This window comes from Corvus kubaryi, unplaced genomic scaffold (genome assembly GCF_017639235.1).
Source record: "Corvus kubaryi isolate FWS band 111438036 unplaced genomic scaffold, C.kubaryi_AGA036_p1.0 37302, whole genome shotgun sequence".
Classification (NCBI taxonomy): domain Eukaryota; kingdom Metazoa; phylum Chordata; class Aves; order Passeriformes; family Corvidae; genus Corvus; species Corvus kubaryi.
Genome location: NW_024581095.1, coordinates 1,977,674 through 2,000,860, shown reverse-complemented (window position 1 = coordinate 2,000,860; position 23,187 = coordinate 1,977,674). Strand labels below are relative to the sequence as shown.

The 23,187-nt window shown below is 40.9% G+C and overlaps 1 protein-coding gene and 1 long non-coding RNA gene across 6 annotated transcripts in view; both read right to left on the bottom strand.

The window, feature by feature from the left end:
• LOC121664639 overlaps positions 1–2,711 on the bottom strand; it is a 36,714-nt gene extending 34,003 nt beyond the window's left edge. The window contains exon 1 of the long non-coding RNA XR_006016061.1: positions 2,470–2,711. This is a non-coding gene — a long non-coding RNA (uncharacterized LOC121664639). The remainder of the gene's footprint in view (positions 1–2,469) is intronic.
• A 13,431-nt stretch (positions 2,712–16,142) lies between these two features.
• The window catches only part of EFNA5 (ephrin A5), a 208,692-nt gene continuing 201,647 nt past the window's right edge, over positions 16,143–23,187 (bottom strand). For 4 of the 5 annotated variants that reach the window (XM_042028055.1, XM_042028057.1, XM_042028054.1 and 1 more), the window contains one exon: positions 16,143–20,297. In XM_042028055.1, the coding sequence (XP_041883989.1) occupies positions 20,176–20,297 (122 nt within the window). In that variant the 3' untranslated portion in view covers positions 16,143–20,175. The remainder of the gene's footprint in view (positions 20,298–23,187) is intronic. The other variant, XR_006016060.1, reaches the window with a different exon arrangement.

Genomic DNA, 23,187 nt, shown 5'->3' with positions numbered 1-23,187 from the left:
AAGAAAGAAAGAAAGAAAGAAAGAAAGAAAGAAAGAAAGAAAGAAAGAAAGAAAGAAAGAAAGAAAGAAAGAAAGAAAGAAAAAGAAGTAGAAGATAGGTGGGGGGGGACAGAAAGAGTGACCAGGACAGAATAAGGGAAATATCAGCACTCCGTGGATCCCAATGTTGTTCGTTGATCCTCTCCAGCTGGTCTCTTGGTGGCGAAGGTGCCCCCAGAAGGCACAGAGTCCCATGGGTGTACATGCTCAGGCTGGGTGGGCACGTCCGGCCATGTCCCCCTGGGGTGGGGTCAGTCTCTCACGGCAGACTCTGGGTCTGTTGCATCCCGTGCAGCCCTGTGGGGCCGAGCCTCTCACGTGAACGTCCTGTGCATGTGGCCGTGGGGTTGGGGGTTCCACAGCTGGGCCAGTTTGTGTAATTGGAGGATGGGTGCTCACTGCCTTTCACCAGAGGTTGCACCATGCACCCAAAACCTCCTCCTCCCCCCTCGGTTGGGAGGAGTCTGTGTAAACCTGGCTTCTGTGAGCTGTGCTCTCCTCCCACCCCAAACTCAGCCGGGGATAGCTGCAGCTGCTGGCTTTGGCCTTTTGTGGATGCATACCTTTCCCTCAGCCTGAGATGATTGAACAACGCGTTTCCCTTTACCTAATCAACAGTCCGACTTTCAGTTCAAAGTCCCACTCTTCAGGGAAGCTTCATTTGTAGCTTCTTTATAATGAGCAAAACTTTATATCAATGTTTGAGGCATGAACTATTTTCAGTCTCTGACAACCTTTAAGAATTCAGAGCACAGAACAAAAGCAGAGTGAGTCCAAAACTAAATGAATAATTTTCAAGCCGAAAATTGTAGGTGTTCAAAATTAACAAAGTAAACAGAACAGAATGTGTTCCGTTCTGTTCTGTTCTGTTCTGGAAAATGAGAGAACACAAGAACAAAAAAGCCTAATTGATATATATCAAGCTCTCATCATGTTCTCCACCTTTCCCAGTACTTGAACTTCAATAGATTTGCATATTTATCGTCTCCTTAGGACTACCTATAGATTGATTCACACACTAAGTATGTAGGATATGTAACAAAAGCATTTCCTAATCATGGGACAACATGAACCATTTTGATAAATAAGAGTAATCTGACTACCAAATAATGCTCACACCTATTTAGACAGAAACCTAAGACCTTAATAAGGTGCAACACTTTAAGCATTTAAAATGTAGATCTAAAGAACTGTGAAGATTTTGAATTACCAAGTAAGCATCACACTGGTCTAGGCAACACAATGAATCATTGTGAATCACCTGGCAGAAACTGCTACCCAACTTCAAAGCAAAAATTAATGGCTTGGGCCTCTGGGTGGAGGGAGCTATAAAACACTAACATCAGCTTTTGTATGTAGCAAGCTCATTAGAGAAAGCTAACCCTGCCCAGTACCTTGTACTACTAATTTAAGAACTCTTCTTGCAACTCACCTTCTTTTCCTATGCTCTTTCACTGTAAATGCAAATGCAACAGGTAATACCAGTGTACTATATGAACATATTTTCTCTCTCTGCAATAGTCTTTCCCCTTTTTACTTACTTTCCTCTCTGCAGCAGCTTTCTAAAAATTCCTGTTTTCAAGCACAGGACTCCCAGAGGAGGGTTTCAAGAGAATTTTTATGTCATTTGATGAATGTCCTCTTCTCCTTGCTCTGTTCAGACCTCTCATGATTTTAAATTGTGAGGAACTGAACTAAAATCAATAGATGCCCTGAGTCTCAGTCTGTGAGAAGCGGGCATTTGGTACAAAGCTGCAGGATTCCTCCATCTGTCTTGCACTCTGCTCTTCTACTTGCTCTCCAAAGCAGATGAAGAACAAACTTTTCTTCCCCTGTGTCTATTTGGAGACCCATTACCAAAACCAGGCTGGAGAAATACCATACCAAGCAGAAGAAGAACAGCTGATTTTAAAATCATTCTTCAAGTACCGGAAAGCCAAACTCTTGTCTACAATCAGGCCTTTCCCAGTACTCTGACATGTGCAGGATGAATGCTAGGAAGGGTTTTAAGGGATTTACACTGTTGAAACAATGTATTCAAATCTTCATTATAGATGAGAATCTGACCCAGGGTCTCTCAAGTCTTGTATAACTCGGCTGTGGGTATGTCTGCATGCATGAAGATAAGAATGGAAGTGGACTAAGAAAATGCCTCCCTACTTAAAAAGAACTAATTAAAAAGTGGAATGCAAAACAAATCAGCTAACTTATCTTAAAAGGTAGAGAAGCACAGCCCACGCAGGAGAAAGAGCCAAGCTACTGACATCCCCTCTCCAGAGGATAAAGGAGGACATCTGTGAAAAGTCCTCCCTTCAGTTTCTCCAGAGTAGCAAGTGCAGCAGTTGACTAGACATTAATCACATTCCACCCTTTATAGCTGAGGAAAAAACTCTGGAGGGGGGAATAATTTGACTGAGAATAACCACCTACCTTTGGGATCAGATTTCGTAATGAAATACAACCAGCTCTTTGTTGGAGAGGTTCTGAATTCCTGGGTCTGTGTAAGCGAGAAGTTAGCTGTGTTTCTCTATTTTACAATGGGAAAGATTTCCATCAAATCTGTCTCAGGATACCTTCCAGCAAGGAAGGGAAAAATATGTGCAGACTTCTTGCAGCATAAGTATACTCCAAAGCCATCCTTTCAGACAGAATGTAAATTCAGACCTTTGATGGTCAACACTGGTGCCACTGTCCAATTAGAGGCTGTGTTATTAGGGCTCTCAGGTGTGTGGGTGCTCTGTAGTAATTTCATTTGAATATGATTAATGTTCTTTCTAGCTCAAGATGTTTTCTTGTGTTGCTTTGCACAGTCAAACAGTTTACACCTCAGTGTTGGTTAAACTTCACAGGGTAAGTGAAGTGATTCATACATATATGTTTTGCCTCTAAAAAGACTTTGGCATCCTACAGGACAAAAGACATATTTAGAAGTGCAAGTCATCTTTGTCGTCAAAAAATTAGATGTTGAAACACAAAAACCAGATTCAGAGGCATGAAATTTTTTTGTTTCTTTTGTTTCTAAAAATGTGGGAGATATACACCACAGTGTTCATGAAATTGTTCAAGCTGGTTTTAATAACAGTCATTATGTTAAAAAATGAAACTTCTCTCTGTGTCAGAGATGAACTGGGAAGAAACAAAGGAAGAGAAGTAACTCCTGCAGCACCTTTGTGCCCTTCTAGAATTGCTGCTCATCATTCTTTCTTTCAGCAGCTCTGTTGCTCCTTTTGTACAAAAGGTACCACCACCTAATGAAACAATTAAGGCCTGACAACTTAAATATGCTCTTCTGTTCTTTTCAAGAATAAGTGCCACCATCAAGACAAACTATACCCACTGTTTCACTATCAGCAGAGTCATTGTTATCCCAGATAGAGTGCCCTAAAAATAAAAGCCATTCTGTATGTGCAGCTTCATCAAGTCAGGTCATGTCAGCCCTGCAGGGTAGACAGCGCTGTACTAATTTTATTACTCTATTTTTAAACGTGACCTCCTTAGATCTTTTAGTGTGTCCCAAATAACAAAACAGAATTGACACATTGTATTCAAGTTTCTACTCCCAGCCACCTCCAATTTCTGAATATCTTACCCAGTCAGTATATTTGCTATCTAAAACTATGAAGAAGTTGTTATATTTAGCTTAATGTCACTTGTTGTGGCATTAACGACTTAACGTCACCTGTTGGCTGTTCAGGAGTCATGAGATGAATTCAAAATTCATATCCGCAAGATTAATCTGTGTTAACAGTTTAGTGCCCCTGGCACCATATTTCACAGTGTTCCATCCCCTACAACTGAGCTGAATTTTACAAGCCTGTGAACGTAGTTGCAGTGGGAGGGTTTCAACCAGTATTACCTCAGATACACTGATGGCTGGAAGTCACCCCAAGCAGGATTGTCTCTCAGAGATGACGCTAAAATTCTTAGGTTTTTCTGGTACATCTGAGGAATTTTATCCTCCATAGCTGTCCTACCACAACACGAAGGTCACTCAGACTATCTAAGAGTTATAGTGGCAGCAGAAGACATAAAAATAGAAGAATTGTCTATATTTATCAAGGCAAATTGATAGAACCCCATTGGCACACAGATTTACACCAAGCTGCAGCTCTTAGATTACCATTCATGTTTGGATTTTTCGCACCAGCTGACACTGGGCAGGTACATACATTATAGGACAACTTTTTCAGACATGAGCTGAATAAAAAAGTACTTTTCCTTCCCTTGCATCTATTCCTCACCTCAAACCATTTCAAGGCAAACAAAAGACATTGCAGTTAGTGCCATAGTGGCGTTTTCAGAAAATACAGGGAATCCACTCAGTGTTCAGCGTTTGCACAATAAAAAAATCACACAATCCTATGTGAGAGGAAGGTAAGGAAGAGGAAGCAGGCTGTATTCAGCAGTTTGGCGTAGCAAGTTCCTCAGACTTTCAAATCGTAATTTTTATCATAAGCAATGCCATAGTGGCAAGGGTCAGACAGGAACATCTGTTACGAACTTTAGGCTGAATCTGTGGACAGCATTCTCAGTACCCTGTCACATTATGCCCTGAAATACCCATACTCTTCCCTTGCAGTGGTGGATGGCGGATTGAATTTGTGTGCCAAGGTTTCCACAGAAGGGGAGAAGGGGCCTAAAGGGATGGCTTTTGTGAGAAGCTGCCACAAACTTCCCCTGTCCATTGACGCCAATCCCAGCTGGCACGAGGATGGACCCACTGCTGACCATGGCTGAGGCGATCAGTGATGGTAGCTGTGTCTCTGGGATAACAAATTTAAGATGGGGGATAAGTTATTGTGCAGAAGCAGCTGGGAGAGAAACAGTCCTGCAGACCCCAAGGTCAGGGAAAAACAAGGGGCAGGAGGTGCACCAGGTGCCAGAGCTGCAGCCCGTGGTGCAGACAATGGTGAGGCAGATGTGCCCTGCAGTCTAGGGAGATCCACAGGGAGCTGAGAGCCACCTGCAGCCCATGGACACCCCACACTGGAACAAGTGGATGCCCAAAGGAGGCTGTAGACCCTGGAGAAGCCCATGCTAGAGCAGGCTCCCGTCAGGAGAGAGATGGAAAGAGGAGCCCCATGGAGAGAGAAGGCCACACTGGAGCAGGTTTCATGGAAGGACTTGTGATTCTGTGGGGTCCTAAGCTGGAACAGGCTGTTCCTGAAGGACTGTACACTGTGGAAGGGACCCACATCAGAGCAGTTCTTGAAGAACCATAGCCCATGGGAAGAGCTCATGTTGAAGTTCATGGAGAACTGTCTCCCACGGGAGAGACCCCATGCTGGAGCAGAGGAATAGTGTTGGGGGAAGGAGCAGCAATATGTGGTAAGTTGACTGTAGCACTCATTTCCTTCTCCCTGTGCCACTGGCAGGCAGGAGGTATAGGATTTGGGAGCTAAGGTAAGACCAGGAATAATGGAGGGGTGTGGGAAGGTGTATTAAGATTTGGGTTTATTTCTTACTATTTTACTCTGATCTGTTTGGCAATTAATTCAGTCAATTTCACTGAGTCTGTTTTACCTGACGGCAATTGGTGACTGATCTCTCAGTCACCAATGAATCTTTTGTTGTATTTTTCTTCCTCCATCCAGTTGAAGAGGGCGTTGAGTCGCTTTAGTGAGCGTTTGGTGTCCAGGTAATGTCAAACCACCACAGCTGGTCAAACCATCCCAAAGAAGTTTAGAGCAAGTCAGTGAGATCATAGGAGATGCTGGGTTCTTAGAAAGGTCTGGTGCCTGCTGCACTGTATTCCATTGGCTAATCCCCAGCTGGGCTTGCTCAAACTTGGCAGGGTTTCTTTTTTCATTTTGGAAGGAAGGAAGGAAGGAAGGAAGGAAGGAAGGAAGGAAGGAAGGAAGGAAGGAAGGAAGGACGGACTTTGGCCCAATATTTGAATTGCACATTAGAAATTACTTAATTTCTCTCTCCACACACCTCATTAGCTAAGCAAGTAGCACTGAAACAGGAAGTAGAGGTGGCTATTGCCTCCTCTGCTTGACTGCTTCCACAAAAATGCATATACCTTGGTACATGTAAATGATCATCTAACACAGAGGGATAATGACCTGCAGGCAACTTTGTTTACCTCGTTTCCAAAGGCTTTTCTGCCAGAACCAAATTGGCTTATTCCAGTAACAAAAGACTGTAGAAAACAAAAAGCATTTCTTCATAGGAGTAGAGCATAGGGATATAGCTGTGAACAGGACAGTTCAGACTGGTGTGTCTGTGTGGACACAGCAGCGGCATGTCTAACATACTTGGCCCCCAAAACATTGGGAAGGTTTGTTCAGGTCTTTTTTTTTTGCTGCCCTAGCACAGCAGTGCTGCCATTATCCCAGTCAGCCAGATGGCACAGAGCCCTGTATCATACCACGTGAACTTATCCAAGGAATAATTGGTCAGATGCTGAAATTCAAAACTGACAAAATATGTATATCCTCCCTGTTTATCTCTGCTGTTCTGTCTGCTTTCATTTCGTGTTCTCTATCTGTCCCATGAATGATCAAGATGACAGTGAACAAAGAAGGATGAGAGGTCTGTGTTTATCAGTCACAGTCTGGAAGACTTGCTGCTCTAATAGGAAGCAACCTTGACATCTACTCTTGCCATTGGGCAGATCAACCTGCCAGCATCACATTTGTGACACTAACATTTTCTCAACTTTACTTCTCAGAAAAATGGAGAAGAGACGCACCAAAAATTTCTTAGAAACATTTTCATAACATTTTTGGTTGGTTTTGGGTTTGGTTTTGGGTTCTTTTGTTTGTTGATTTTGGGGGGTTTTTTGTAGACAAACAGAGGAGTGCTGAAGAACAGCAAGCTATGGAGTTGTTAATGAATATATTTGTTTGAAACATATATTTATAGCTGGGCTCATGCTGGACAAAGTAAAAGTTTCACACAAATCAATCAGAAATTATTTTCATCTGTCTCACTACAATATGCTTATGCTTCAAGTCCTGACAGGCTGAGATGTCTCCCCAGTAGAGCTTTTGGAGTTTGAAGCCTCCACACACATGGCCTCTGACAATTTTGTTCTGGCAATTCCTGTCCAACCGTCTCTGCTGATGTGAGGTTCAGAAGTGTTGCTAAGTGGCAATTCTACTGGAAAGCAAAGATGTATCTGTGCTGGGAGAGCTTAAATCCTGCCAAAATAAAAAATGCAGTGAAATTACCTTTTCTTCTGTTTGTTCTGCTGCAGCAGTGTGTTCAGGTAGTGATTTTCAGGCCTCATAGCTGACTATTTCTGCAGGACATTGGCATTCACTGCCTTCTTTGTTTCTTCATGAATATGTAAAAACAAAAGTGTCATGTTGTTTGAACAGATTTCTGGACAGCCTTAATTTAGAGTTGGAGTGCATGCACATAGTTGGCTATTTCAGACTACCAGTCAACTCCGAAAGGTTTGCTTTGTTTAGTTAAGAGGCAAACAAAAAGAGATGGTGATGCTAATTCTTGGAGGCTGGAATTATCATATCGAACAACGTTCTAAACTTGGGACATCCCAGCGTCTCTTCATCTGGTTCATGTTTTTGGAACAAACAGTGCATGACAGACTCAGTTTTCATACACATCATAAACTCCAGCCAAAGTGAAAAATAAAAAGAAAACCCTATATTGTTATGACATGGCTATAAATACAGACATGGAATTATAACAGTAAAATATGTTATGCAAATTGCAGTTAATTTTGAAATAGCCTAATGTGACTGCCTACAGAGTGTTGTTCAAACTCTTAGTTAAATTTTTTCCTTCCAGCCATTCCTATTACTCCAAAGTTTTAAGTTCTAACAGTCATTGAAAAGGATTTATATTGCCATGTAAAAAAAAAAAACCAAACAAGTGGGCAGATCTGCAAAGCACCCCGAGTTACTTGTTTGCTTCAGGTGGATAGCTAGTGATTGCTCCTTCTTCTGCACACTGAGCTTCTGGTGTCTGCTGCCTTCTGTGATGTTAGACAGAGAGATTTACAAAGATGCCATTTGGCAGGATATTTTAGAGAGATTTGTTATGAGTGTTTTTGAGTGTGAGGCGTCACAAGTGGTCTAACCTCCCAGCTGGGTTTCTTAGCACATGGGGCTGGCAAAAGCCGCATGTGATGTGACAGCAGAGAATTAAGTTTGAAACAATACTTAAGTAAAAGGTTTGAAGAAGAAAACGAAGTCACTTTCCATCTGGTGGAAATCACACTGTGTAAACAAATTCAGTGAGAGGTCAATGAATTCTGGTTAAGAAAAAAAACCCCATATCTTTGGACTGGCAAGAGACAGTGCCTAGGAGCCATTTAAAGAGACCTCACTATTTGTCACTGCCCTTTTCTGGCTGTGACTCTACTCACGTAACATACATCTTACAAGGAGAGTTTTCTAATTTGGAGGATATCCACCTTTTAGACGAAATGCTCCATCCTTCCCTTCACCATTACAAAAATGTCGCCAAAGCAAAGTTAATTACAGTGTATCAAGAGTTTCAAAGAAATAGGCTGGGTGGGTAGAGGGGAAGGAGCAGAAAAATAGTATGTTAAAATCTTTTTGGGAACCAGCCAGGGAGCAATGCCAACCTCTGATTTTAAAGCTAAAATATGTTTGTCTTAGGGGGTTTTCCTGTCTCCCTGTTTCTGTGTGGAGCGACAGGCCGACTTCATATGGGAAAATCCCAGTTTAGGATGAACTGGAAACTTGGCAGTCCCTGGAATCACTATTGCCTCTGTCTTCACCTGCATGTCCCCGGTGGGCTCACATCCTGTTGCAGCCAACTTTTCTAGGCAAAATGGACTCTCTTTCCTATGTTCAATAGCCAGGCTTGGCACAGTCTGTTTACACTGTTCCTTAGAGCCTGGAGCACATTTACTGATAAATATATATTTTGCCACAGCCATGGTCACCTTCCTGTGTTAAAAACAGTCTATCATATGAGGTCGGCTTGTGCAAAGGCTTTTCAACCACATGTTTGTATCCACACCTTATGCCCTGCCCAAACAAGTTTGTCACAGAATCTCTTCTGGCCACCTCTCCTGCAGCATAATGCTACTGACAGGAATTGTCTCGTGCTTGTTGACCAAGTGACTGGTTGCTGGAGCTGGGCAAAAGGGAGAGCCTACACTGGCTCACAATAACCAATGTATTTCCTTTACTCTGCTATGATTTCCTACCCATTCTTGCTCCCAGTCCACTCAGCAACTGTGTTTCAAAATATTCAAAATATGCCCCAAAGTTTTTATTTTACATCTTACTGGTAGAATTAACAATTCCCTGAAAATAAACACAAATTACACAGCTGGGTGCATACAGCACAGTGGTGTGTGAGTGTATTTGTTAGTAGCTGGACTAGGACTGTTTATAAGACACACTTTGTTTGATGATACAGTGTTTAAATTTGATTCTTTCCAGCATACCCTCCAGACAGAATTGCTGCTGGATACACTACCTTCTCTCCTAATTTAGTTGAAGACACATGAGAAGTTTAAAGCCAGGGATCACGGCACAGCACCAGATGACCAGTTCAGAAAGTTCCTCTCTGTTTATTGCTAGATTTCAAATACTTGCAGTGTTTTTCTCTTGCCCTTTTTGTCAAACAGTGAATACTCTGAGGTTAGATGAGGCATGATAGTTTCCAGAGTTGGTATCACTCATTCTGTATATGCAATAAGTGGTGTATTGTGTTGATATAAACAGCTCCCAAATCTGATGCGCTAATGTTTCTTGCCTAATTTTTTCAAATGGAAGCTACTTGCCCAGTGAGTCACTGTGTGTTTTCTTCCTCCTTCAGATAATTCTTCTTGGGAACTTCCACGCCCAGATGCTTCACCACAAGAGTGGTTCTCTTTTTTCATTTCTCTGTAGGACGTCCAATTAGGACATTCTTTTGCTTCCCATCTCCCCCACCCCTACTCCTCCCAATTTCATTGCAAGTCTGCATGTATTTTCTTTTTCCATTACCAAAACCATCATTTTGCAATTCCTCAATCATAGATTTAATGCTGGGATATATATTATGAAGACTTGTCCTGGGTTACATTTGCTCCTGCAAATACAACAGGTACTTCACAGGGCAGAGATGTGTGTTTTCATTCTAGTCTTGCCCACAGCAACTTCTTCAGAATTCATGTTTTATTCAGAAGAGGGCAAATAAGCAGAAGCAGGTAGGGAACTGCACTACATCTCAAAAGAGAAGAGGTTTATTATTCTTCAGTGTATTAAACCCCACATTTAAGACAGTTATCTGTTGGCTAAGAGCTGAAACTAGGGTAGTGCCTGAGATCTTTAATTTACTCCTTTGCAATTTTCTTGTTTTAATTATGTTTAAAATAAAGTAAATAGCTTCCATGGTGGCTTCTGGGACAAGTTTTCACTGAAAGGATGCAAAAGGAGCAAGCAGTTGACAAGAAGAGTGACAAGACATCCAGATAATACTGTCAGGGATAACTTGCTCCACGACACTGGTTGTGTGTCATGTATAAACACACAGAAAAAAAGGATCTTCTTACTTTATAGCAAGCTTATTGTCCCTTGATGGAGGTTATTAAAATATTTTAAAAGCCATTTAGTTGTTTAAAATCTGAAGGATTTTTCTCTTCTCATTAGTGCTGGATGTAACACCAAATAAACCTGTACATTCAGAAGATGTCAAGATGGATATTTTAATTGGCACTTAAGATTAAAATCTTCTCTTATTTCCCTGATTATTCATCCATTAAATCAATAAAATTAAGTAAAACTTTTTAACAGCATTCATCTGTGACTTCAAGTCACTGTTTTGCTTTAAATTTTATTTCCTTTTTTTCTTTTAAGGAAAGTGGGTTTATTTAATTTCTTTTTTTCTCTCAAATATCTATGATATCATCTGCCTGACTCATCTAGGCTGCAGTACCTAGCCCTAGGCAGCTTTTCCAGGCCACCTCTCACCCAAAGCATCTTTTAGCTCCTACTCTGAGAGCAAGGCTGCCATCAGTGGCCCAGTTTGAGGCCTGACCTTCACAAGACGTTTAGTAAAATGTGGCAGGCAACCTTGACCATCAGCCCTGAAATCAGCCTTGAAGGACAGGTTTGGCAAAAGATGAAAGTTCAGGCAAATGGTTTTTGGCATCTTCAAGTGATAAAAATATGGAATGCAGAGTAGCTACCCTGGATCCCAACCAACACCTGCGTTGAGCTGGGATGGCAGTGAGGCAGGCTGTCAACAGGACAGTACAGGAAGGTGCTGAGAGAGAAAGGGTGAGCATATCCTCTAAGTGGGAGTTTGTTTGTTGGTTTGACATTGCTTATCTACATGTGCATCGCCTGATACCTGCTCCCACACTTCCAGCACACCAGGGTATAGTAAACATGCAACAAACCTTTCTCTAAAAAGCAGCAGAGGGTAAAATGCTCACTGTTCCCTCCAAGCACAATGCTATCATGAATTTAGATCATATCACTGACACTGAAGGGAACAGGCTTTTAGCAGCTGTGGATATAGGCAAGTCAAATGAATGCTGTGGTCTTCAGGACCTTGCATCTTCCCTGTTTCTCACCAAAGACAGACCTTAAAGCATCGCCCTTCAGCATCACTGAGTTGGCACAGGGAGTTGAGAGGATTACACTTTCCTACCTCAGCTCATGAAAACCGTGCTGCTTTGACTTGCAGCCCCCAAACTTCTGAATCATGCAAACACTTGTCAGCCAGTTGCTGCTGAAAAGACCAAGCAAAGTGCAGCTTCAGATTCAAATGCAAATGCTGCTGGAGAGCATCTGAAATAAAAACCGTGTTCAGAAGTTGAAGGTCCTTTTTTAGCCAAAAATCTTGAGCTTCCTCAAAGCAAGCATGCAAGAGGCGGATATAGAACCAGTAGCAGATAAAACACCTGCTTTCTGCAAAGCTATCTGGAGGATCTGCATGTCCCATTAGACTAATTCTGGTGATAGAGGAAGAGGAAGGGGAGGGAGATTGCTCAGTCTGCTGCTCTCAGGGGAATCCTGCAACAGAGAGGTTGCTATATTAACCACTTCACTGTTTTGTGCCAATCTTGTTATCTGTTCTTGTTAAAACCTTTATTATTCATGGATGCAAAAATCCAATCATTAAAGCAGCATAAATATTCATACCATGTGCATTTCATTTAGCTGCTTGGCAAAACTTCTTTGGAGTACAAGAGTTTTGAGGAAATCTGGCTAATGAGACCAGAGCACAGGAAGCATGCATGAGTTTTCCTTTCTTTTTACCTGCAAATAAATGCAGAATAAGTAATCAAACAAACAACAACAAAACGGGCATGAATTCACCAGGAAGGATGATATGCACACTTGTCTTGGCTTCTGTGTCAAGGGGAATGCAAGGCCTTTTGTAATGCAATTATGTGCAAGAGCCAGGATATTGTAAATCTAAAGTAGAAAGTATGATAAGCATCGCTGCATGGGTTTATCGGCTTTGCCTCACATTTAATGTCTAACCATTACAGTTGTGTATGGTCCACACTCTTTTTCAATCCTTTTTTAAGGTAGAGCTGCCGTTCTTCTCTCTGCAGGTGTGCTAAATCAAAATGTAGCTGTATTCACCCCTGTGAAAGTCACTATACCTACACTCTTCAATCCTGCTTCAGCTTGAAGATCTTTTCGATGGCAGAGATAAAACAACAAGTTACTCCCCAAACAAATTCTAAAAACTACCATTAAAACATCAGCTACACAGAGTACTCTGTAGCTGAGGGATACCTCTCGTGAGGGCCTGGTTCATCAAAATCCTGAGCTCCCAGCTCCACATGCAGCAGCTCCAGGAGGAGCCTGCAGAGCGCAAGACTTCCAAGTTATTCCTGTTTTAGAATAGCAAGGTGAGGTGTGTCATTTTGAATGCGAGTTTTCAAAACAGAGCAATGTTGGCCTGAATCAGTGGTAAATCTTTTCTTAATTTCTGCAAGCACAGACTAGAGAACACAATCAGGCACTTCCCAGGTTTTCTATTTCATGTTTTTACAAATTCCACAAATAAGCAAATCTTCTATTCACAGTTACACCAGTAACGACTTTTTGGGCTTCAAGTCTGCTGCATACTTCCCACTGCTGCTCAGCCATCTGTGACTGAATGAGCTCTTTCTTCCCCACCCCTTCTCCACCCTCATTGTAGTGAACAGAAACATTGGGATACACGCAGCGCTATGTAATGCACAGCATGCCAAGTTTCCACTGAAGCATTCACACCCAGCCAAGGACTTGATTCTTCTGACCCTCCTCAGGCAAGGAAAGCTGCTGTGGGATCACAGCTTGTCGTTTGCAGTATGTAACACTCCATTTATTCCCAATACCCAAGTGTAAATGGGTTGGGACTTCAGTACCACTTCAGGGTTGCCATGTTAGACCTAAAGATGCTTTGCTTCTGCTGTGTTCAGTTTCTAGACTTCTTATTCCTTTGTTCAGATATAGGTAAAGTGGCAGAGAGGAGAGAAAAAACAAAGCCTCATAAACTTCTTGGACTAGTGGTCAATGATTAGTCAAGCAATTAGTTGAGACACCGTAACTTACAGTACATGAGAACAAAAGGCACAATTGGTTCTCAACAGAACAAGGATCAGAGGAATACTTATACCTTCTGTATCCTATCAATTTACTCGACCTTTCCTTTTACAAATACTATTCAGACAAAAACGTCAGTATTGCCAGCAGCACTTTGACTGTGGATAGATAAATGTGTTTAAATGTTAAAATTAGAAGAAAATTATATATGGAAAGCATATATTGCTAAGTGGGCAAGCCCCACAAAATAGCACTTAGGGAGAGAAGGCTTTTAACATAAGAACTGAGAGACTGGCTGTGTCCAAGAACTGTGACTCTTGAGCTTGTATATTCCGCAGGAGGTACCTTCCATCCTTCCCTGACTTCAGAGATTACAAGGTGGAGAGGCATCTAGAAATCACTCAATATCTTGATCTTGAATGCATTATATGTATTCACAAAGTGCCAGGCAAAACAGAAAATTCTTCTTCTTTCTCTCCAAACACATATCTAGCTTACCACCCTGCAATTTCTCATATTTATACTCCACCTTGTGTAATCAAAGGACATGAGAACTTGCGTGAAGAACCATCATAGAAAAAATGAGTGTTTCAAGATGTGCTGGTGGCTACAAGAGTTATCTTGTGGTTTGAAGCCTTCCAAATGAAATATGACTGACAGTATTAGTCAGCTAACAGATTTATCTGGGGGGAGAGAATCAACAGAAAACCTACGTAGCACATTTTTGCAGTATCTCTCCTTTTTGAATTTTCCTTAGAGGTTACTTTTTCATCTAACAAAGACTGCTTTAAAAGCTTCTATGTGGTCTAAGGGAAAATTTTAACAGAAATTCAAATTGGTGGTATTTCAGGTTGTTGGATTAGCAGAAGTAAATCAAATGTGTTGAAAACAAACACAAATAGTCATGTATAAGAGCTGTCTGCATTGCAGCCCTTACAGTGAAGACTGAGTCTTGGTTTGGGCTCTTGTGCATACACCTGTAACATAAAGTGGCATCATGTTTTAAACTAAACTTCCCAGGAAGGGCAAATGCTAACAAAAATAAGAACGAGGCACTTTTCATTCCTGTGCTGTTAAAGCCTGTAAAAAATTTAACCATCCCAGTTGGTTACCACATCCCTAACCTGAAAAATCAAAGCTTTGTTTTAAATGAATGAAACCACTTTGGCACACAACCATATTATAGCAGTATGATACATGCCTGAATATTCCTAAGAATGCCCTCAGAGGTACTCTGTGAGCAGAAATATTCTGCAGAGGGGAAGATGAGGGAGTACAAAGGCCCATTGTGCACACTAATGCAGAAAAATGAAATCAAATACCATTCTTAGCAAAAGCAGAGTGTCTTCTGAGCAAAGGCTATTAAGTGTGTCAGACTGCAGGATATTTTCTGGACATGGCTATTATGTTAAAACATACTGAACATGTGTCACTTATAACCCTGCCCTGGCTGTAACATCACAGCTTGAGAGGAAAAATAATCTGGTGTATCAATTCTTTGTATCAAATACTCAGACACACTTTTCTTCTCACTAAGCTGTCACTTCTCATTTTTAAGGAAGGTTATAGTAAGTTATAATTAGTATTTGCTGCCCTGTCAACTAATTAAATATAATAAAAAACTTTCTGTGAGTTTAATGCTAACACAGTATAATTATAGCAGTTTTGAATGCACAGTGCCTGAACTACAGGTTTTGGTACGTACTCCCCACCTTTTACGACCTAAATTCTCAGGTTCAATGTATCATATGAGTAGTGAGCAGACACTGCCAAAGACAACTATTTCAGACCTGAGTATATGTCAACACCAACACAGTCCTGTACTTTTTGAGAGGCCTCTACATCAGCCTCTGTGGGGAGGGTGGAAGGAAGGAAAGCCATCCAGTTTCTTGCTTCCACTTTTCTTCCCCTTCCCTTCAGGATGAACCCTTGGTCAACTTTTCCCATTCATTAGGCTTGGCTGCTCTGAGCATGTTTTGTAAAAAAAGATGGCTGATATTCCAAAGCCAGTTCCAACCTCATCTCTTTGCCAGTATGAGAGACATCTTGAGGAGAGGGGGCAGACTGCAACTGCCCTGTTTGCACAGCTCTGGGACTGATTCTGCTCTTCAAGAAGCAAGAGTTGCACCCTACAAGCATTTGTTACCCAGGGAAGGAAGATTGCTTGCGAGGCCCAGAGCAGGGCAAAGTGATGATGGCAAACATGTAATGCACCAGCACTTGGCTGATATAGCTCCTTACCCTCTTAAGTACGTGGAAGAGCTTTAAACACATTAAAAAGGGTGAAGGGCAGAGATCTGCTAGGATATTGGTAGTTACAGCTCTAGGTACTCAGTTGTTGTGCCCATGGTGCACATTTTTCACCCTTTCCCACTCATACTCCTCTCATTGCCTGTTGTGCCCCTGGAAACATTCAAGGTCAGCTTGGATGGGGCTCTGAGAAACCTGATCTAGTGGAAGATATCCCTGCTCATTATAGGGGCATTGGACTAGAGACCTTGAAAGGACCCTTCCAACCCCAACCATTCTATGCTTCTGGGTAAGGTAGAAACTAAAAAACAGCCCACAAAATGAAAAGACAGTTAATTAAACAAAAATGTAGTCTAAAATAACCAATTAAAATGATGAAAATCTTTAATTTTATTTAAGTATAATTGTACGGACACGTGTATATACAAATACAGATCTTATGGGGCAGGGGGTTTGGGTGGGTTTTTTTTAACATTTTCTTTTAAGTTTATATAATGTAAGCATTTCAAAAACAGCACTCAATGAATAAGTGCAAAGAAACTGCAAAGCAGGGCAGTACAAGCACAGGACCACACTGAGCTGGACTTTCATACCCAGATGCATACACAATGAGTGTCTTCAATGGGGTGTCAAGAGTAAGCATGGTAAGCGGATTTCGCACACTCATGGGTAACCTCCAACATGCCAGCATCTATTAAACTGTACAGACAATGGCAGCAAGCCTATTGTAGGGAGATTTGTCTCACATCTGAGAAGCTCGAGGGCAAATGCATGGGAAAAACTCAGTGATGCCAGACCAGAAACAGATCTGCCCATTCACAGCTCCAAATTAAAAAAGGAGGAGGGTGGGGGAGGAGGCAGGGCAGGAAGAGGGAAGAGAAGTGTGGAGGGTTGTACATTAAAACTGGTGATTACAAAATCCAAGCGTAATGAAAAGAGGGGAAGAGTTAACACTCTAAACCTCTGAAAGTGACTGAACCACTGCACTCGTAAGGCAATGGATTAAGTTCAGTTTTGAGGGCTAGGGGTGGGAATCAACAGGTACAAATACAACCATTTTCCTTCCACAATTATAGAGGAAAGGAAACAATCTACTCAACTACTCTCAGTACCTCCCAAATTTGTTTCTAGTTCTTTTGGAACCAAGTACATACATATATCGCACATGACACTGGCAAGATCCTTTCTGGAAAAAACTATTAATGGAAACAAATCCAGAAGGAAAGCAGGAGGAAAAAAAATACAAATTAAAAAGAAAGAAACAAACAAAATAACAGAAAAGTTGTTATATCCCCAAAGTCTTTTTAGAAACAAACATGATACAAAAGAACAAAACTAACACAGAAATCACAGGGCTCCAACATAAGACCTTTAAACACTGAGGACAAAACACTGATCATCAAAAGTCATGTTGTTCCAGGTCTTGACATTGTGAAGTCTTGCAACAGATGAACAATTTTCAAAGATGAGTCCTGTATGCTGCAGTGTCATGGCCACTTGTCTCTCAGTTCTCAGCCATGATCACACTTGATGCTTCAAAGCTCTGTCTTGTAATCAACATGTGATTTTAATATCCTGAAAGTCTATTGTTCTCACTTACAAAAGACATAAGAATCAAATTAATACTTTATTATCAAACACTATATACAACAGAGGTTGCTAATAATACAGAATTTAAAGAACATAGCTTTAAGTTTTACTTGTCTTTCCTTTGCCATCCAGGTAGGTACAGTACAAAACAATATTCTAAACTAACACGAAATGTAACCTTGTCTATTGAAGGATACACAGTATCCACTAAACTGACTGATCCCTATTTTGCCTGCTTCACATTGCAATGCCCTTGGCAGCCAGAAGTGCAGGTCATGGGCATAAGTAACCCACCTAGACTGGGGAGAATCTGTACCTCGGACTTGAGCTGAGGCAGATGAAGGGTAAGGGAGCAAAAATCTTAATTTTCAGCAACATCTGCATTTAAAGTATCCAGAGGTTTGCAACACAACACAAAGCCCACCATTCATGTACTTGGTATGACTGGGATTGCCTAATGCCATCAAGTATCCAACTGGCAGTGCCTGGAACGCTACTCCCAGCCATGCTGAGCAGCCTGGGGATCATCGCTTGTGTAATCCCTCACCTACACAGCAAGGCTCTGGGACAATATGAAGGAGTGAGTTTCACCAGGAGTAACACTAGTGACAATCCTTTACTGTAGGTGAATGTATGTCTTCAACTCCATTCAGAGACAAAGGATGACCATTTCTACATCAAATTTGCACTACTGGCATGATTGCCTGCAATTGCTATAAATTATTTTAATATGGTTACACGTCATGCAATATTATCTGTACTCTGGTTAATAATCCATTTGATAAGGTGCATTCTGATTAAGTTCACCTCATCCAAAGCTTTTTTAATTCCTACCTACAAGAAGTATTAGTGTGTGTATCAAGTATATACACATTAAAGAGAGCAAAGTACCAGACAGCCTGTAATGAGATGATGACTTCCCTCACTGTTTGGACTGTGTACCTTTATTCTGTGCACTTCACACTAAGAGCAAATTTCCTGCATTCCTCCTGTAAGTATAGGCCCTGCATTCATGAACATGTATGATATCAGGCAAGCCCAGGTCATAGCTCAGAATGCATAAAACCTGCTTTTACATCTCAAATTTATTTTCCCCTCTCCTGCCTCAACTTCTGGAAGGCTTTTCTTCATTTAAAAGTAAAAAGCCTATGAAGTGCTGTCCACTAATGGCATCACTCAATTTTGTAATGACAGACAGATAATTAATATAGAAAAATCTTGTTTTGCTTGAATATGCTCCATGTTTTGGTTCACATTTAACTTAATTACCACAGTTTTTGTCAGAAAAGCTCTGTTTCAGTCTGGGTCTGAAATTTCACTTATTATGCTTAGCAGTCCAAATTTCATGGCAACCTAGCCAAAAAATACCCCAAGGCTTGCACTTCCTGGCAAATTACTTTTTAAAGTTTTGTTAGCCAAGGCTCAGATTCCTTAAACAGGGTCACTCCTAATTTCACCAAACAAGACAGTCCCATTTCCTAATTGCACCAAGGGTTACTGCTTCTCTCACATGTTTAAATAAGACAAGCATATATACTCACTCTCAGCATAAAGTATATCTAAATAATGTATTTTCTATTCTAGTGGATTTTTAAAAAAATATTTTGTTAAGTCTTTGGGAGCCCATCTAGTTTATCTCCAGTTGATAAACACGTTTCCTCTACTCTTCAAACTGTACTGGAAGGGGAAAAGATAAAAAATCAACATTGAATTCATATTCCACACTTCTTTTCTTTCCCCCCACCAAACAACGCTATTAGACTGCCCTGGCTTCTTCTACATGTGATTTATTCCCATGATTTAGGAACTTACAGGAGAGACAAATCAAGAGCACACTGGAGATCCTGTGTCCCAAACATGTTTCCTCTGGCCACCGATGTCCTCTTTTAGCATGTATTAACACCCAGAGCAGCATCCAAGGCCATCAGCTACTAAGTCAGCGCTGGGGAAGGTCACTTTATTCTCAAAAGTGCCTCTGCATTTCAAGAAAAAATTTTAGCACCACGGTGATTTGTTTTAAAATAAAATAATCCGGTGTGCATTATCCCCTTAAAACGAAATAACAGAGGCACTCACACCCCCAGTGAAGTTTCCTAAATCTGACCTTGCCTGCTGTGTGCTAACATTCCTAAATTCTAACTTTTTCCTCTCACCAAAGACAGCATTTCTATTTGTGAGCACAAACTTTACTGTCAAAGATGTTTCAAGACAGTCCTATAAGAAACATCATCTTCCCCTTTCAGAAGCCTGTTCATTTAGAAACTTCTGGAGGAAATGGTGTTATATTACCTTTTAACATCTCCCCTCCAGTCCTGACATGGTGACACAATGCCTTGCATGACCATCTTACAGTGCTGAATGAGAAGGCATAAATATTGTATCACAGAGAAAGACTCTCCCAGGTTTTCACGCACTTTCCTCATTCCTCACTGACTGCATCTGCCACTACACTTCCTCGTCCACATATGGATGACACAGTGAGCTAACAGAGGTGACTTCTTAAAGGAGAATGCAGAGGAAAATAAGAATCACTAGTGTCACTATTATAGTTTGGCATTTTCATTTGGAGTCCTTTTATTTATATGGAGGGGTTAAGAAAGTCACAGGGTAGGTAGGGGTGGGTGCTGAAGCTAGTTATCCCCTTCAAATTTTTGCTGAGTTCAGGCTAAAAGGGAGAAGAAAAGGGAAAAATAACAATTTGACATCTGCAAAAACAATAAAGTCCCTTTCCTGGGATGAGCATTTAGGTGGATCTTTGATGTTCCAAGACCCTGATATTTTCTGTGACAGGTTGCTGGAGCATACTGTGCTATAATATCAAAAGCACTGCCAGGAGGAACAATAGAGTTGCCAAAAGCCGACTGGGTATCCTTGGTGTCTGTGCCGCATTCTCGCCACGGGAAGGCTCGGCTGACTCATGTACGGTATCATCTGTTCAAACAGAAAGCATACATTCCAATGAGATTTTGCATCCTTAATAAACTCTCACTGAGCCGACAACTGTAAGTAGATTTCAGTGCCTTTATGAAATAGGGCAATGAACCTTGTGCTGTCATTGACATTCACAAGCGTGTAATACCTCATTATGTAATCAACTTGGGGCCAAGTCCTGCATTTCTTACTGGCAAAATTCCCACTGAAGACCAGAGGAGCAGGAAGTAAGTCTGATTTCAGCAGATTGAGGAATGAAAGATTCCTCTTCCATTAAAACATTGTGGCTCTAACTTGGGATGTCACATTAGATAGCAACATCAGTTAGGAGGCAGCTAAATAAAAACACCTGATTTTCAAAAGTGTTGCATATTCCCAGAATTAATTTTGCAGTTAATCCCCTTATTCAGCTACAGATTTTGGCTCCAGAATTTGAAATGACAGCCTGTAAGACCAAGCATAGGCCCCCCTTCCAAGCAAAAAATGTCCACTGAGGTATGTTGCATCTGGGGATGAGCAGGAGATGTAAGATCATTCCTTCTTTCTTGAAACAAAATTTTAAAGGCTAACACATGACAATCGCCAATTTTATAGAATACATACTCAATCTGGAAAACCTCACTACCTTTTATGATACACAAAATAAAGATTTACATATATGCTGCTAGAACTAATGAAAAAAGAACCAGCTGAGTTAGGAAAACATGCTTATGCATTAGAGGCAGAAGAAAACACAGTAGCAAATATTAAATATATGATACATAATAAAGCTCTGTTTAGTTTTTGTAAAGTTAAGATCAGCCTAAAAGCCACAGCTTGTAAAATAGAAAAGGTAGGCGAAGTCAAAATCAACTTTGGTGTTGTTATAGCTGTGGTATTTTTCTCTGCAAAGCTCTCCATATCCTCCATATCCAAAGCTATCTAATTTAGCTATTCAAAAAGCAATCAGTCTGAGGCTTGCCATAAAAAGTCAGCGCTTGTTTTTTGTTACTAAGTGAAAGAAAAAAGCCAAACCTTTTTAGGAAGTGTGAAGTGACCTCAAAATATATTTGTAATTTTATTTTAGAATGCCTAAGTTTCCAGCAAAACTAATAGTATCTCACCTACTTATGCATAAGCTCCCCATTTTATAAGAGATGTCAATGTGTCTATGATGTTTTTGTCTCATAGTTCCCATCTTAAAAAATTGCACTGCCATGATTACACTGGGTGAGACCTCAGCAGTTCCAGCTGGAGGCACTAAGGGGAGCAGGAGTCAGGACGCTGGGATCACCATGCTGCTTTGTCATGGAGCCTTTCGTGTTACTTGGCTCCAAGCAAGCTCCTTCTTTTACACGCCCTTGACATCTAGCACAAAATCAGTGGAGCACTTAGCATAATTTGGGTTAATAGGCTCTTCAGCCCCAGCTCAGTTACACAGCAAGATGCACAGTAAACTGAATTAGCAATTTATCACATGTACTTTCTCCAGCACTAATTGATGTTATAATCACATAAGGCTTATCAACAAGTTTCGCTGCTGCTCAAGACAAAAGTATGAAAAGCAAGCACTGATTCACTCTAAATTTGTTCATGTTTGTAAGAAAGGGACATCTCTTCTTAGTGGTGCCAAGCAATAGCTTAAGAGGCAGAGGGCAGAAACTGATGCACAGAAAGTTACACCTGAAGAGGTGGGTGTGGGTGTGGGTGACTATGCACCGGAACAGATTGTCCAAAGAGGGTGTGGAGTCTTCCTCACTGGAGATACTCACAAGCCATTTGGACATAATGGAATAATATGGGGACCTGCTTGGGCACTGAGGTTGGATTAGATGACCTGCAGTGGTCCCTTCCAACCTTAACCATTCTGTGATTCTGTGGCATCAGTGAGAAAGTCTGGCTGGAATGGCTTAAGTTGCAGCTCCATACCGTGCACGGCAAGGAGACCCTCCCAGGCATATTGGGCCCAAACAAGGCCCTAGTATTTTTCCTACAGAATTATTCCAAAGGAATCTAAAAATATAGTGAATGCTGGCTTCTGAAAAGTGCTGCTTTCACTGGTCATCAATACCAAAAGTTGCTTCACATTTCACTTCTGAGTTACAGTCTTGTACTTTGGTGACACTGCAATGAGAATACAGTACTTCACAAAAGCTTGCTTCTCAAGTAAAACATATTTAAGAAGTAACAGGGAAAAAATACCCCTGTGTTAATTGTCAGTTCTACCTCCTTTCATATAAAGTTAGCTCTTCCCAATTTAGAAACATTTACTCACTGCTGATGAACTAAAACTACAGAGGAGAATGATGTGTATCACCTTCTATCTCTAGAATTGCAAGTAAGTCTGAATCTCCAACACTGAATGTCAACAATTTTGGCCTAATTACCTCAATGAGTCAGCACTAAAACACAATAGGGCAGAACCTATTTATTGTAGCAGCAATAAATCCTCATTCTCTCTGACTATCAGATACTGCAACAACTGGAACACTGGCTACTGCTGAAAAACTCAATGAAAAAGCACTAAGCTAAAAAGATTACTTCTCTTAAATGAAAAATATGGAGATATTCTATTATGCCATTTTTATAAAGCCATTCTTCACAGAAGAATAAATTTTCATTTAACATTAAGGGATTCCTTTCGAGCAATCACCTGGGTTTTCTCTCAATGCTGTCACAAGGTTTCTGCACTCACATATTAGAACACATGATTCATCTGCAGTTATGGAAATCACTTTACAAATATGATTTTCCTTGGAGGTGCAGAGTCATAACTGCACAGTTTTAAGGCTTGAAGAAAAGTTCATTTGAAACTTTGAAGACAAGTGGTGAAGAAGAAAAGATTCCTGAGTAAAATCCAGAAAGTAACTACTAAAACTGGGAATACCAGCAATATAGAAAAAATTATTTT